Below are 16,247 nucleotides of genomic sequence, written 5' to 3' on the forward strand. Positions count from 1 at the left end.
GTCGTGTCGGTGTCTATGGAAAACAACGCCCTTCTTTCAAAGGATTAACCGCCAATACATTGATTGATTGCTCATTATTGGTTAACTAAATAACTTTTTAAAAAGAATGACGCACATTATGCAATTAGTTGCCAGGTGTGCTATCTTGGGTAACCAATGAAACTATACAGCAATGTGAAAAACCTGAAACGATACATCACATTTTTGTATATTAGACTGTTAAAAGACACATCACTTGGGGAATCTGCAGTTGAATTATATATCACTTGTTTTTGTGGATATTGATGGATACATTCCTCGAAGAAGGTAATAGCCTGACATTGCTCCTATAACTTTAATTTTAATATTTGCATTTTTGTTTTTATAAGTTGTCGTAGCTTTCAACAGAATCACTGTTTTCGTCATGAAGTGTAATGATGCAGACGACATACACTAGGGCGTGTGTGCGAATTATGATTCATACAGGCAAACTATGAAATGTCTACATACTACATTCCTGTTATACATTCGCAGATCGCTTCTTTTTATTAAGTTTCAAAATGCATACAAGTATGATCATAAAGTAATTAGGATTATGAGACCAAGTATAAAGACGTTTATTGACAAGTGTCTACATATACTGGTGAGTGAACGTTACAAACCAAGTAAATTTAGCAAGTGAAGAAACTTATCACGCAGTATTTTCACTTTGACCAAAACCTCACTTAGGTTATATTACAGGTTGTGTCATGCAAACTCCTTTTGATAATGATTCAAATACATATTTATGTAGTTTTGATTTTCTAACTTGATGAGAACAAACCATAATCTCATTAATTCCAATGGAATTGACTTCACTAATTTCAAAAATGGCAGCGCCCAGTCTTGGAATGGATGCTATTTAAGTTTGTTTTCACCAACTTACAAAAGCAAAATTACTTTCTACTGTTAGTAAAATATGTATTTTATTAATGGACAATAGGATTTTGCATGACATTGCTTATAACATAACAATTTCACTCTTGGAAGTGAGATGGAGGTCAATATAACATTGCTTGCAATATAAATGTCACTTTGACCCCCGTCTTGCTTCCTTGGAAGAAGTCCTTATGTTAAAAGTTGTGTCAGGCAAAATCCTTTTGGCCATGATTCAAATGCATATTTAACTACCAGTAAAAAGTAGTTTTGATTTTTTAACTTGATGAGTACAAATCATAATCATAATAATTCTAACGGATTTCACTTCACGATTTTCAAAACTGGCGGCACCCTGTCTGAGGATGAATGCTATTTAAGTTTGTTTTCATGGACTTACAAAGGCAAAATTACTTTATATGTATTTTATTAATGGACATTAGGATTTTACATGACACTGCTTATAACATAACAATTTCACTCTTGAAAGCAGTCAGTATAAGGGGGCAATATAATATTACTTACAATAATATTGTCACTTCGACCACAACCTCGTTTCCGAGGAAGAAAGCTTTACATCCATGCAAAATCCTTTCGGTCAGCAATGTTTTGTAAGCAGTTTTGATTTTATAAACTCGATGAAACTTGAACTCCATTTTCTAACCTGGAAGCGTGGTAGGGGGTGAACCATCCGATTTAGTATATATACCACAGGCTTCCACAAAGCTCACTTTGCACGCACTAACAACCAATTTAAGCACAAACTATGGAGTCTGGTGGAAATCTGTGCATAGTGATACCATCACCCTACCCCAAGGAACAATTGACGGCAACACAACAATTCGGCATGTCTTTGGTGACGTTGAGAAATCAGCAAAATGACGAACTTCCTACACATTTTCTATACATTTAACTGGATATCGTTCTTTCTATGACGCCACTACAAGGCTCTGGCAACACAGTTACGTAACCTGTCTGCGGTTTCGTTTGCGAGCGAGAGAGAAGCAGGCGGCTTTTTAGCAACTTTTAAGCTCTTGGTATTAATTAACCACAAGTTTTTTTTTTAAAAAAATGGTGTTTCCTTTATGACTAACCAGAGGTCTTTCATATGCAGTGATAAAAAGAGTACCAAAAAATTCAGTTTAGTGGTCCTTTAAACCTGTCACACCCTGTACACACACAGCTGTTACCTGCACTGGTCAATAACGGGTTGGTTGCCCATACAGGTGGTGGAGCTGACCGCATACAGAGCAAGCAGGTAGGGGTCGTCACACACTGTCTTCACGGTGTCGTTGGCCGATGCAGACACTGAAAAAGGTTATACCAAGCATCCTGCATCCACAAATAGGGATTTACAGGACACAAATTCCTGTCTCCTATGCCCTTAAACATTGACAATGCATGCAACAAAATAGATTAAATCCACAGGGATGTAGAAAAAAAGTTTTTTTCAAAATGTTGATCAAGTTATTACTGAGTCTGCTACTAGCCTGGTTATGATATCATTTGCAGTGTAATTACTGTGATCATGATGCACAATACAATAACAGTAACTGCATTGCAACAATATTATAACTTAGTATTAATAATAATATTTAAGTGTCTGTGATCCCCAGGACCGATGAAAGCTAAAAGCATGAGTACCAGAGACCCTCTAATACATGACTCAAGTACATCCCTGCATAAATACTTTATATATCCCTATACAGCATATATCCTGATAGGAGTATATGGTCAAATCCAGTAAATTTGTTCTCTGTGAATCTGTATGCATTTTTGTCATCATTCTCAACTCCCTGGGGAGTATGTATCCAACTCAAGCTACCTATGGGTTTTTACACCCACCAAACATACCAAGAACTCATTATCGACTGGGAGAACAGTGCTACATTTGAACTAAGCAACACTCCCATGATGGCACACATTTTGACATATCTGTTCATCTGTCATCAAATGAGTGGGGCAGTGGGGTAGCCTAATGGATCAACCATTCGCTTGTGTACTGAGGACCTGTGTTCAATTCCCCACATGGGTATAATGTGCAAAGCCCATGTATCCTGTATTATCATGCTTGACAGACTGAGGCCTCAGCAGAGCACACATCAATGAATTTCAATGTTTCCAACTTCTCAAGATGCAAGCAACTCAGCCTAGTAATGGAATTGTTGAAATAGAAGCTTACCGGAGCAGCCGCTCAAGTTGAAGGTACCTGCAGACATCGTCAAGTAGGGGGTAAGCATACCATGCATTTCTCCAAAGGAACAGCGCACCCCTTCCCTGTGGGCCATTTGTCTTGCACAGGCAAGTCCAGATTTGTAAAAGCTGAAGAATACACGGGGAATATGACATCCCAGATGTGAGTGAGTGAGTGAGTGGGTGAGTGGGCTTTGAGTGAGTGAGTGAGTGAGTGAGTGAGTGAGTGAGAGAGAGTGAGTTGGGCATAATGTTCAACAGAATTCTACTTGAATCACTGCTCTTGAGTCCAAGTGAGGGTTCCAGTGAAACCCCTTTTCTAACTGGTGTGCTGGTCTGGTTGTGGGTGAATTCACTCAGCAAAGAAGTCACAAGAAGCTAATCACAGTTTCATTTACAAGAACAGAACAACACGGGTGGCCACAGAGAAGCTATTACTGATCATGATGAAATATTCTATACTTATATTTTTCTAATATTTGATTCCTAATATATTGCTTGTAGTGTCAATAATTAATAATGAATTTTCATATGAATTATTATTCCATGAATAGATGCACCAGTTTGGTGAAACCCATGACAAACATGGAAAGTGGCTTAATCAATAGTCAAACCCAGAAAGATTAACCTTAGTTAAGGTTGCTTCACATGTCTTTTGCTCAGGTTAAGAATCTGTGAATAGTACAAGTGGCTGGATGTAGGTTACCTGCACTTGTCAGCTTGGGGCATCGAGGTGTTCAGCATGATGAATGGCTGGAAGCAGGTCTGCATCACCTCCACCAATACCCTGGACATGGTGAGCATACTGGAGCAAGCATGGCCGCCTGTCCAACACACAATAACATAACGTAATGCAACTTTACCATATCATATCATAGTGTAAGAACACTTGTATAGAGCATATATCCAGTTCGCCAAAGTTTAACTACTCAAAGGCATTTTGCTTTCCCTTGATCATTGGATGTTCATCACAACAGCACATCATATCAACCTCAACTCCCTGGGGATCATACAACACTTACAGCCAACCAGGCACACAGATGTTAATGTGACTTTCCCATCCTTACTAGGTACCCATTCACAGCTGGGCAGACTGGGACACATAATATAAACCTAAAGTGTGCTTCTCACTATATATTAGGTCATCTCTTGTTTTCCCAGAATAATCATATTTGAAGTTTTTGTTTTGGATGGACAGGTTTTACTTTTCATTAGGAAGACCGCTTCCCAGGGTTTATTTTTCCTAACTTTATACGAACATCAACATTCAAATGTGTTTGAAATAAATTGAAATAAATTGAAAAATATCGTTAAAGATTAAAATCACAACTCAAAGGTTTTCAGCAGCAGAATTGGAACCACAATTCTCTCACCAGTGGGCAGACGCTCTACCAGACAGCCACCAGGCCAATGAAGGTGGAGGGGTTAAACTATCTACTTACAGTTACTGTCATTAAATTGATTTTGCACATGCTTCAGTTATTGTTATGTAGCTTCATTAAATGATCAATCTATGCAATTACCTATCATTGACGGTATACATGATAGAGAAAACACTTCTCCTTGGGATCTCCTGCTCACTCCGGTTTTACATTGTCTACCAAAACCTCGGAGATGTGTTTTCTCCTATACGTCACAGTACTTTGTCCATGTTTACTGCATGGTACAGTACTTGCAACTAGGTGTTTGCACATATTCATGTGGCCACCATCTGGTCATTTACCAATGGATTTGTGATTTCTTTTAAGTGCACAGGGTTGTGTACTTTACACTAGGGGGTGCAACAACACTGACTCCAAGGTTTTAACAAGGCTCGATCCAGGCGCCTCCAAGCTCGCTGGATAACTAGCCTGGCACCTTAGACAGCTTGCCCACCACGCCTCCAATACTGCCAAGTGTGGCATAAAATTAAAGTAACTCACTCTCACAATGTTACATGAGAAGATGGCAAACTCAGAAACAGTAGTAAGTGTGATTAAATAAATGTGTGATTTACTGATTTATTGCAACTGATTTTCCCCAACAAGTGATGATAGTAACAGACGTATGTGCACATTCATTTCGACACCAACCTTCTTTTGGACGCAGACACTTGGAAAAGTTATAACCTCTAGCCTGCTGGAAAACCATGGAATTGTTGAAGACAGCATCATAGATTCTGGAGGCTGGACACTTGACCACAAACTGTAGACAGGACACGGAGCCATTCAGCAACCTGGAGCAGACAGATTGGAACATGATATCACATGAAAGGCATTCACAAATATCTTGGGAACCCAAGAATATGTTCTATTGACCATGCATTTGTGCTTAGGGTTAAAAAACACTTGAGGATGAAGCCAATCACTTACAGGCATGGATCCAGAGATGAAGTCTGTGGAAAACATATGGACTGTGAAGCATACATAGCCAACAAGCGGGGGTCCTCACACAGTGGCTTTGGCATCCTGACGCTGGGCTTGGGACCTGCAGAGACAAACAAATGATCATCAGGTAGCTATTTTGTGTCTGCTGCAACTTCTGCGGTATCAGGCTAACTGCTCCCCCGGGCAACTGCCCCCCAACAACTGCCCCCTATCTATCTGCCCCCCGGGTTAATAGCCCCCAGGACAACTGCCCCCCCCCATCATAACAAAACACACAAACTAAATGTTTTATTTATAGCACTGTATAATAACACAACACATCATCTTTAGATTCAATACGAGTATCAATTCATTTAAAAGGACAGATTGTGGATCTGGACTTAGGGAATGATAGCTGTGTGAAAAACTGCTCATAAGTTCAAACATTCATGAGAGTTAACTCCACCCTGTAATCTGCATTAGGTGTATGTTGGTCAGTAGGGTCATTAGAATGTATTTTTCTATGATATCCTGTGGTTTTCAAGATGTGACTCCAGATTAAGTGAAAGTTTTCACAGCAACTAATGATTTCAGCTCATCTAGCAAAGGCCACATTACTGAACAACCTTCTCCAAGATTAATTTTCTCCAAGATTACTGAGCAGCCATCTCCAAGATCAACTTTCTCCAAGATAACATGAGATTTATAAACATTTTGAACATATGAACTGTAAATGAATCTGAAGACTGATATATTGTGTGGTATATAGGGCTATCAGTTACATGTATTAGTTGGTGTGTTGATATTATGGGGGGCATTTGTCCCAGGGGGCAATTAGCCTTGGGGGCAGTTGTCCAGGGGGCACAATGGACGGGGGGGCAGATAGCCAGGGGGCAGTTGTCCGGGGGGCACTTAGCCTAGACTCTCTTCTGCATAGGCTGAGGTTTCATTACATTTTGTTACCTAACAACAACTGTCATTGTGTTCAATGCTGTGGATACTTTTATTCACAGAGATAAATTTTGTAATTTGCAAACTGATCCTTTCTCATGACTTGCACCTCTCTCTGTTGCTTCAACACTGACTGTAACAAATGTAAACTTTTTCCAAAGGCCTCCCTTGTCCAAGCTGTTCTTCTTATAGGATCCTTATTTTTATCGTAATCGAAGCATGCAGCATACTCAGCTCAGGTGTGTGCCTCTGAATGCTCATTCTCTTTCTGTGTCACACAACAAAGTGGATGCACTGTATCACTGTATGTTTTGGAAGGACAGGTTTCATCCAACATTATAGGAAAACCAGACCTACAGTCAGTACAATACAGGTAGGTGTACACAGGACAAAGTTTTACAACATTTTGTATTGCAGACATGAAAACATCCCCTTCATTGCCATTTAGCAATAGTAAGTCCAAAACATAACCCTAGTCCGAGCCAAGAGTGGACATGCATGATGGAACATCTACATTTCTGTTAGCAACTTAATCTGAATATATTATACCCATCAAAAATGCACTCAGGTATAATATATAAGTCAGGTAGACAAATGAGTTGACAAAAGTACCTTGACACTGGGTGTAGTCCGGGATTGTCAAGTTTGAAACAGACTTCACCAAGCTGTAGTAGGAGTTTATCTGGTCCGAAAGTTCCATATAGGAACAGTTATACTGGTTCTTCTGAAATTCCTTCACTACACACGCTACTGATGCTGCGTGCATCCTGCAATAGTCAAAACACATGTTACCTACATTTGTAGTCTGATACAATAGCTGGGAAAACTATGTATTAAAGATATGCTTCTATGTATCTGAGAAAATTTGAATATTATTACAAGATGGCAGAGCTAGGACAATTCACCAATGCACTGATACATTCCAATATACTTTCGATACAGCTATTGTATCGGCAGCTGGTGTATTGATACAAGATGATACACAATTAAAAACATCAATATCATAAATAAGTACTTATTTAGAGAAAAATATGAAAGTGTGATAGGATTACTTTGGATTACTTTATACACAAATATCTTGAAATAAATCATTTTAAGTCTTAACCCTGAATCATTCTTTTAAGGTGTCTCCATGATACATATCATATTGCAGGTAAAATATCAAGATACAAATCGTATCGAGACATAGAGTATCGTCCCAGCCCAAAGAGACGCAGCTTTTATTACATGAGGAAAGAGGCAATAGGCTTTGTGACAGAATCAACAATATGGGAGGAGTGCCCACTTAGTGGGAGGATCAGACATGTGGGAGGAGTGACTGCTTAGTGTCAGAATCAGACATGAGGGAGAAGTGCCCACATAGTGGGGGGGGATCAGACATGTGGGAAGAGTGCCCACTTAGTGGGAGGATCAGACATGTGGGAGGAGTGACCGCTTAGTGGCAGAATCAGACATGTGGGAGGAGCGTCCATTTAGTGGGTGGATGAGACATGTGGGAGAAGTACCCATTTAGTTGGGGGATCAGACATGTGGGAGGACTGCCAACATAGTGGGAGGATCAGACATGTGGGAGGACTGTCAACATAGTGGGAGAATCAGACATATGGGAGGAGTGACCACTTAGTGTCAGAATCAGACATGAGGGAGGAGTGCCCACTTAGTGGCAGAATCAGATTTGTGGGAGAAGTGCCCACTTAGTGGGAGGATCAGACATATGGGAGGAGCGCCAACGTAGTGGGAGGATCAGACATGAGGGAGGAGTGCCCACCATGTGGGAGAATCAGACAAGAGGGAGGAGTGCCCATTTAGTGGGAGAATCAGACATATGGGAGGAGTCCCCATTTAGTGGGAGAATCAGACATATGGGAAGAGTCCCCATTTAGTGGAAGAATCAGACATGTGGGAAGACTACCCATTTAGTGGGAGGATCGGACATGAGGGTGGAGCGCCCACTTAGTGGGAGGATCAGAATGTGGGAGGAGTGCCCATTTAGTGGGAGAATCAGACAAATGGGAGGAGTGCCCACATAGTGGGAGAATCAGATTGAGTGGGAGGATCAGACATGTGGGAGGAATGCCAACATAGTGGGAGGAGTAAGCGCTTAGTGGGATGATCAGACATGTGGGAGGAGCGCTAACGTAGTGGGAGGATCAGACATGTGGGAGGAGTGCCAACATAGTGGGAGAATCAGACATATGGGAGGAGTGACCACTTAGTGTCAGAATCAGACATGAGGGAGGAGTGCCCACTTAGTGGCAGAATCAGATTTGTGGGAGAAGTGCCCACTTAGTGGGAGGATCAGACATATGGGAGGAGCGCCAACGTAGTGGGAGGATCAGACATGAGGGAGGAGTGCCCACCATGTGGGAGAATCAGACAAGAGTGAGGAGTGCCCATTTAGTGGGAGAATCAGACATATGGAAGGAGTGCCCATTTAGTGGGAGAATCAGACATATGGGAGGAGTCCCCATTTAGTGGGAGAATCAGACATATGGGAAGAGTCCCCATTTAGTGGAAGAATCAGACATGTGGGAAGACTACCCATTTAGTGGGAGGATCGGACATGAGGGTGGAGCGCCCACTTAGTGGGAGGATCAGAATGTGGGAGGAGTGCCCATTTAGTGGGAGAATCAGACAAATGGGAGGAGTGCCCACATAGTGGGAGAATCAGATTGAGTGGGAGGATCAGACATGTGGGAGGAATGCCAACATAGTGGGAGGAGTAAGCGCTTAGTGGGATGATCAGACATGTGGGAGGAGCGCTAACGTAGTGGGAGGATCAGACATGTGGGAGGAGTGCCAACGTAGTGGGAGGATCAGACATATGGGAGGAGAGTTTTGGCTTAAACATACCTGCACACATCAGATGAGTTCATATTGGTTGCGTTGAGGCCCATGGTGAAGGTTAGGCAGTTGGTAACCACGTCAACATAATCTGAATACTGCACCAAGGGGATACAGGCTTTGATTGTATCATTTGCACCTGTAATCAGTAAAGTATAGGACTGTGTATTGGCAAATATATTGTTTCGCAACATACTGAGATTCAGATACCAATATTGCACTACATACAGCGATATATTGGGAACTTAAGTGTTTGACAGTGAGTGACACTAATTGTGCATGTCAATACTGTACTGTAATCAGTACTGTCAATGCTTATAGTATTACCGTATGCAATTTTGTCATTGAATAACAAAGGAAATATCTGTTGTGAATGAAAGTATGTGTAAATTTTAGAAAAACTTCATATTTGATCTTTATCCAATATACTCGTTCTCAGAAAAAATTCATTTCAAAACATATTGCAATACTCTGGTATACTGGTAATATCATTGCTCAATTAAATTATTATTTGACGATACAATTGTTGAAGTTGTAAAAAATCATAACATTTGGGGATAATACTTCCATCGAGTAGCAAATGGTCCTCCCATGTATCTAATACTGTTTCCAAAACCTCTAAATGATTTACTCAATGAGAAAACTTAAATATATATATTCTTAACAGAAATACACTTCTAAATATTTACACATTTTTTTCTAAGACCTCACTTCAGTACGTATGCAAAGTCTGGGATGGTTGCAGAAGAGAACAAAGTTAAAAACTGGAAAGGCTTCAGATGGAAGCAGTGAGAATTATTACTGGACTTCCAAAGTATTCTTCTTTTAATTCACTTTAAAATGAAACAGGCTTGGAAGCACTAACAGACCGTAGAAGAATAAGAAAATTGTCCTCGTTCTATAATATTCAAAACAACAAAAGTCCAGTTTAGGTAGTCCAAAACTACCTAAAAGAATCATTCCTTAATGCTTAGGCTCCAGGAGTCAATATAATCTAAGAAAATATTCAAACAATATCTGCTTGCCAAGAACAAGAATATCAAATTCTCACGAGTTGTTCTTCCCATTGACTATAAGATAGAAATTGTACTTCTCTATCAAAGCTTAAATCAAGCATGGTAATATCATATAACTCAACTCCATAAGACTTTTCCTATGGCATTAGAAAATTTAACATTTCACATACTCAGTTACGCCATAAAGCTAGTAGATTAAGTTACGATCTGTACAGAGAAGGGCTAATCACTGATCCATCCTGCGCATGTGGAGACCAGTAGGAAAATGTTCATCACTATTTCTAAGAAAGGCCTTTATACAGTCAAAGTGGAAAGGTCATGCTCAAAGCTATTCAAGATGTATGTGGTATACGTAGTAATTTTGTGATTACATTATCTGTTATTTTAAATGGCATTGCAGATCTGTCAAATCATAAATTATAGTAAAAAATGTACATCAATACATATGCAAATCTGAATGATTCCAGTAGTCTTCTCTCTATACACCTTTATATAACATTTCCCTCTGTTATCCTTCAAACTTTCTGTTACCAATAATTTCTTGTGATATAATAAGTGATTGTAAATATCTTTGGAGAGGGGTTTTATAAGTTGAAAGAACTTATTTCCAATCCTTTCCACATAGTGAACAAAATATGTTTATCAAGCAGTCCTAGTAAAGTTAGTTGGCATTACTGACCTCACGTTTGTATAAATTGTTAAACATATTTTCTTTATTGCGCCTCTGCATATATACCCTCTTGATACTGCCTGCCTACCATTCACCTGGTGAAGGAGCGAACATACGTTACGAAATGTTGTGTTATCCACAATAAAGAAGTTGACATAAATCTTGCATTTCTTTATCCTAGTAAAGTATGAACACATCTTGATTTTTTTTGCATAATGCTGCTTGTGCAACTGGAGTCTATCAAGTGAAAAAGCTGATTACCAGTCGATCAAACCCAGTGATCCCACACCTCCCTGCACAACTTCATTGAGAGGGGAAACAAAGGATTCACCTCCTCAACCTCAACAGTCATGTACAGTGGAAGCTGTCATAACTGGCATCTCCCCAATCCAGCAAGTTGCCAACACTGACGTAAAATCTCAGTCCCGCCCATGCCTTGTACATTTATCATCAGCTCTACAATCCAGCACATTGTCTAAACTGGATTATTTCTTCAGTTGCCAGTTAAGACAGCTTCCACTGTATGTTACACCCTGTTGTATCTACCTGACATTTTTGTCTCACACCGGGATCCTGTGTATCCATCGTTGCAGAAACAGTATATCATGTCACCCCTCTGCATACAACTTCCTCCATTGTAACATTGGAGAGAGCATGAACCTGGAAGCAGACAGATTTGATAGTAGGGCAGAGGAATCCATGTGGACACGTCTGATTGGTCAAATGATGATCACATGATAGTGGGATGAGTCTCACAATTTGCTGATTGTGTCCATCTTTAACATGCCACACTGCTGACGGAAGACATTTTTCACACAAATTTGAGTACTGCTCTTAAGAATTTGGAGGTGAGGGAAGGTGATAGCATTTAAGATAATTTCAGTCTTGTCTCCAATTATATATATATTGATGAACTTTCAAAGGCACTATGAAAGCATTACAATATTCAGCTCTGCTATTTAAATCTCTTCCATGACTCAAATTATTTGTGGAATTACGGCAACAGTTACGTATACTCTTCCATCACATACATCTAGAATCATATTAAATCATTTCACGAATTGATGAAGAATCTATTCTCAGTTTTTCACTTCACAAAGTATACAGCTCATTTTTCCCAAGAAAACTTCAAGAATATTTACTGTTCTGGTTTGGCATCCATGTCTCGCACATGTATCCCGTATAACCTGATGGACACATGCAGGTACTCGAGTTTCCCATGGGATAGCAGGAACCCCCATTGTAGCAAGTCATGTTTTGACAAGGATCTGAAGGAGAATGTGTAAGATATCTAAATATGTTGCACTTACTTAAAGAGGTCTACACAACAGTCATGTATGTTAAACGTACTGGCAGGTGGACACAACAGCCATATCTGGTACACTTACTGTGATAGTACACAGGTTGTTGACAAGTGTGGCCACATCCATTTGAGCAGCATTTCTCAGCACCAGGACAGCTGGCATCAGATGTGCAGGCCTCCCAACAGGCGCCCGCCATCGTGCTGTTCCTCGGTGGGCACATTCCAGTCTTGTCTGCAATGGTATATATATTGTTAAGTGTCTTACAAGTGCTATGAATGCTTAATGATCTTCAGATTTGGCATTTAAATCTCTTTTATGACTCACATTGTTTGTGGACTACCATCATACACATCTAGAGTCATATTAAATCATTTCACAAATTAATGAAGAATCTATTCTCAGTTTTTCACTTCACAAAGTATACAGCTCATTTTCCCAAGAAAACTTCAAGAATATTTACTGTTCTGGTTTGGCATCCATGTCTGGCACATGTATCCTGTATAACCTGATGGACACATGCAGGAACTCGAGTTTCCCATGGGATAGCAGGAACCCCCATTGTAGCAAGTCATGTTTTGACAAGGATCTGAAGGAGAATGTGTAAGATATCTAAATATGTTGCACTTACTTAAAGAGGTCTACACAACAGTCATGTATGTTACACTTACTGGCAGGTGGACATAACAGCCATGTATATTAAACTTACTGGCAGGTGGACACATCAGTCATATATGTTAAACTTACTGTAACCCACTTTCCAACAAAGAACCACATGTGAAATATGTGGTCTCACCTTAGGCCAGTGAGTGTGTTATAAAATTGTTCACCCAGCAGAAAATGGGTACCCGGTGAGATACAAGTCATGTGACTATAACCTTCTAGCGCCTAACAGGCAGGCTTGGGTTACCCAGGGTAACAATGATGATCAGTGTGTTTGCGTTTTGAGCATGCTTTGTTGCATGAAGATTACCGTATTATAAGACTTCATATTATTATCATTACCGAGAGGTGGACACAACAGACATGTATGGTACACTTACTGTGATAGTATACAGGTTGTTGACATGCGTGACCACATCCATTTGAGCAGCACTTCTCTGCACCAGGACAGCTGGCATCAGATGTGCAGGCCTCTGCACAGGTGCCCATCATCGTGCTGTTCCTCGGTGGGCACATTCCAGTCTTGTCTACAATGTTATATGTAGCGATTAAGTTCTTAAAAAAGCTGCATGATATTCAGATTTGACAATTAAACCTCTTCCATAATTTATAATTCAAACTGATTGTGAACTTATGGGAACGACTACTCTGCCAGCATGCACATCCAGAGTCATATGAAATCATTTCAGAAAATGATGAATAACCTCTTTTCAGTTTCTCATTTCACAAAGTGTACAGTTCACTTTTGCCAACAAAACTTCAAGAATATTTAAATAATAATAACTTTGGATTTATGTAACACCAGTATACAGTGATAACTTGAAAATCACTTACTGACGACTGGCATCCACGTCTCGCACATGTAACCTGTATAACCTGATGGACACATGCAGGAGCTTGAGTTTCCCATGGGATAGCAGGAACCCCCATTGTAGCAAGTCATGTTTTGACAAGGATCTGAAGGAGAATGTGTAAGATATCTAAATATGTTGCTTCTCATGTAGAACTTCTCGAGCTGCTTCGAGTATCTTTTGTACATGATCCAGATCTCACTAGAGGAGACTAGTGAGGATGAAAGTCTTGTACACCTTGAGCTTTGTGGACAGCTGTATGTTGTGCTGATTCAGGATGCGAGTCTGGAGGAAACCAAGAGCTTCAATGGCTTTGCAGATCCTGGCGTTATCCAGACTGCCATCATTGCTGATGGTGCGGCAGTGTAGCTTAAGGTCATCCACCATTTTCAGCTTGGTGCTCTTAATGGAAGTGGCAGGGTAGGGGCAATGGAGGCGGGTGTTGGCTGGAACAGTACTTCTGCTTTGCTGAGGCTGATGGTGAGACCAGTGAGGCTGGATGCTTCTGAGAACTTATTCACGATGAGCTGGAAGTCAGACTCCTTGTGGGCCATGAGGGAACAGTCATCAGCAAAAAGCCCTTCCAGGACAATCTTCTCCATGGCCTTGCTCTTGGCATTCAGTCAATGGAGTTCAAACAGGGAGCCACTGAGTCTGTATTACAGATAAACCCCAAGGTGGTATGGTTGAGGATGCAAGTAAAAAACGGGTTGAAGGGATTGGGCCAGGACACACCCCTGCTTCATGCCATTGCTAATGTTGAATGGATCTGATACCTCTCCCCCTGAGAGAACCAGCCCAGTGTTGTTGTGAAACTGGCTTAGAAGTCTTACAAACTTGTCTGGACATCTGGACTTGGATAGGATGATCCAGAGGGCCTCCCTATTTACTGCAATGAAGGCCCTGGTCAGAATATCATGTCCACTGTGCTACAATTTGGGCAGAATCCAGACTGCATTTCTGGCAGGTTCTCTTTGGAGATGTTCTTGATCAGACGGTTGAGAAGGATCTAAGCCAGTAGCTTTCAGCAATAGAGAGGAGGTATATGCCCCAATAATTGCCGCAGTCAGTCTTGCTGCCCTTCTTGAACAGGGTGCATTCCTGAAGTCATTTGGTTGTTCTTTCTCTTCCCAGCTGCTGGTGAGGATTGATTTGAAGGTTTCATGGGCCACAGGATCTCTGCAGAAATTCCATCCATCCTAGGTGCTTTGCCTAAGGTGGTCTGCTTAATTGCTTCTAAGATTCTAAGATTTTATCCATTGGGTGGGGGGGGGGGGGGGGGGGGGGAAGGGCAGTGGACAGTGGGGTTTAGTGGGCCCCGTAAGGTCAAGGGCATGGAGGTCTACAGTGGAGGGCCTTGAGTAGGTTGCTAAAGTGCTCTCTCCATGGCAGGTACAGACACATAGATGAGTAATAACACAATACAGAGCCAGGGTAGCTCACTTTACTTAAGAGTTCAAAATGTCCATGAAGATCTTTTGAAAAGATTTGCCTTTCAAGTATTTTTGGCATGTACAGTGTGCCTATAAACAATGTTTACAACTTGGTCATTTTAGTGTCCCACTGCGTAACATTCAAAATACAAAACTATTTATATTCACCGTATCAACATTCAACTTTTCATATATTTCTATGGAAAATATCATATACTGTAATCCTTCCCCTACTAAAAACAACCAAAACTCATGACATGACATAACAATTTCACTCTGCAGTGAACACCCGAACAGTGGCCATAGACAAGCTGTGTAACATATGACAGCTTCTAACATAACTGTGGAGTGATCACTGGAGTCTTGTACACTTATACATTGCATCCCACCCCAATATACCCAACCGTCCCCTACCCTACAAATGATAATAATTAAAAGAACAACATAACACAAGACATCAAACTAAACCACTGCAACAAACGACAACCAACCAAATGACAACTGACAAAATACAGAGCATGTGCTAACCTCCAGTACTAACTAAGCACATTGAAGAATTTCAAAATTTCAATTTCAAGAAAAGAATCACATAAAAGTAAGTGGTCATGTTTATGTCTTCCGTGTATACACTTGATAAAATGCATTTCTTTTGGTGTTCATTATATAAATTATGTCATTCAGACAGATAGTTCAACAAAATGCCTTAACCTGAATCTTGAACTAAACTATATTTTGTTTCAATACTCTTTTTATAGTTTCAGGGAGTTTCCATACAGTGCATTATGCAAATATGGATTTAGTGATTAACCAGGGGACTATATTTCCAAACTACAGCAATTGAGAAGTCGTCCTGTAAAGGATTATTCAACTATCGCTGCCGCTCTACTCTGCTGGCATAGAAAAATATCCAAACATACCTGAAGAGTTGTGCCTGAACTCGCAGGACACTCCAGAAAATTCCCTGGTGCAGATACAAGAGCTGAAGCTACCATTGTTAAACACACAGGTCCCTCCATTCTGACAGTTGTCACACATCACTGAAAACACACACGTGTGTAGTTGGCACTATGAATACTGCTCACACTC

At 40.5% G+C, this 16,247-nt stretch overlaps 1 protein-coding gene across 4 annotated transcripts in view; it reads right to left on the bottom strand.

Moving 5' to 3' along the window:
* LOC137273400 (uncharacterized) overlaps positions 1-16,247 on the bottom strand; it is a 131,938-nt gene that overhangs the window by 73,011 nt on the left and 42,680 nt on the right. For 2 of the 4 annotated variants that reach the window (XM_067806056.1, XM_067806057.1), the window contains exons 12-25: positions 16,079-16,198; positions 13,712-13,834; positions 13,258-13,404; positions 12,678-12,803; positions 12,302-12,448; positions 12,056-12,181; positions 11,460-11,573; positions 9,237-9,366; positions 6,996-7,150; positions 5,439-5,553; positions 5,160-5,302; positions 3,794-3,911; positions 3,077-3,216; positions 2,085-2,202 (exon numbers count right to left, since the gene is read on the bottom strand). In XM_067806056.1, coding sequence (XP_067662157.1) covers positions 2,085-2,202; positions 3,077-3,216; positions 3,794-3,911; positions 5,160-5,302; positions 5,439-5,553; positions 6,996-7,150; positions 9,237-9,366; positions 11,460-11,573; positions 12,056-12,181; positions 12,302-12,448; positions 12,678-12,803; positions 13,258-13,404; positions 13,712-13,834; positions 16,079-16,198 — 1,822 coding nt within the window. The remainder of the gene's footprint in view (positions 1-2,084; positions 2,203-3,076; positions 3,217-3,793; positions 3,912-5,159; positions 5,303-5,438; positions 5,554-6,995; positions 7,151-9,236; positions 9,367-11,459; positions 11,574-12,055; positions 12,182-12,301; positions 12,449-12,677; positions 12,804-13,257; positions 13,405-13,711; positions 13,835-16,078; positions 16,199-16,247) is intronic. The other 2 variants (XM_067806059.1, XM_067806058.1) reach the window with 1 other exon arrangement.

Source organism: Haliotis asinina, chromosome 2 (genome assembly GCF_037392515.1).
Source record: "Haliotis asinina isolate JCU_RB_2024 chromosome 2, JCU_Hal_asi_v2, whole genome shotgun sequence".
In the NCBI taxonomy this organism is placed as follows: domain Eukaryota; kingdom Metazoa; phylum Mollusca; class Gastropoda; order Lepetellida; family Haliotidae; genus Haliotis; species Haliotis asinina.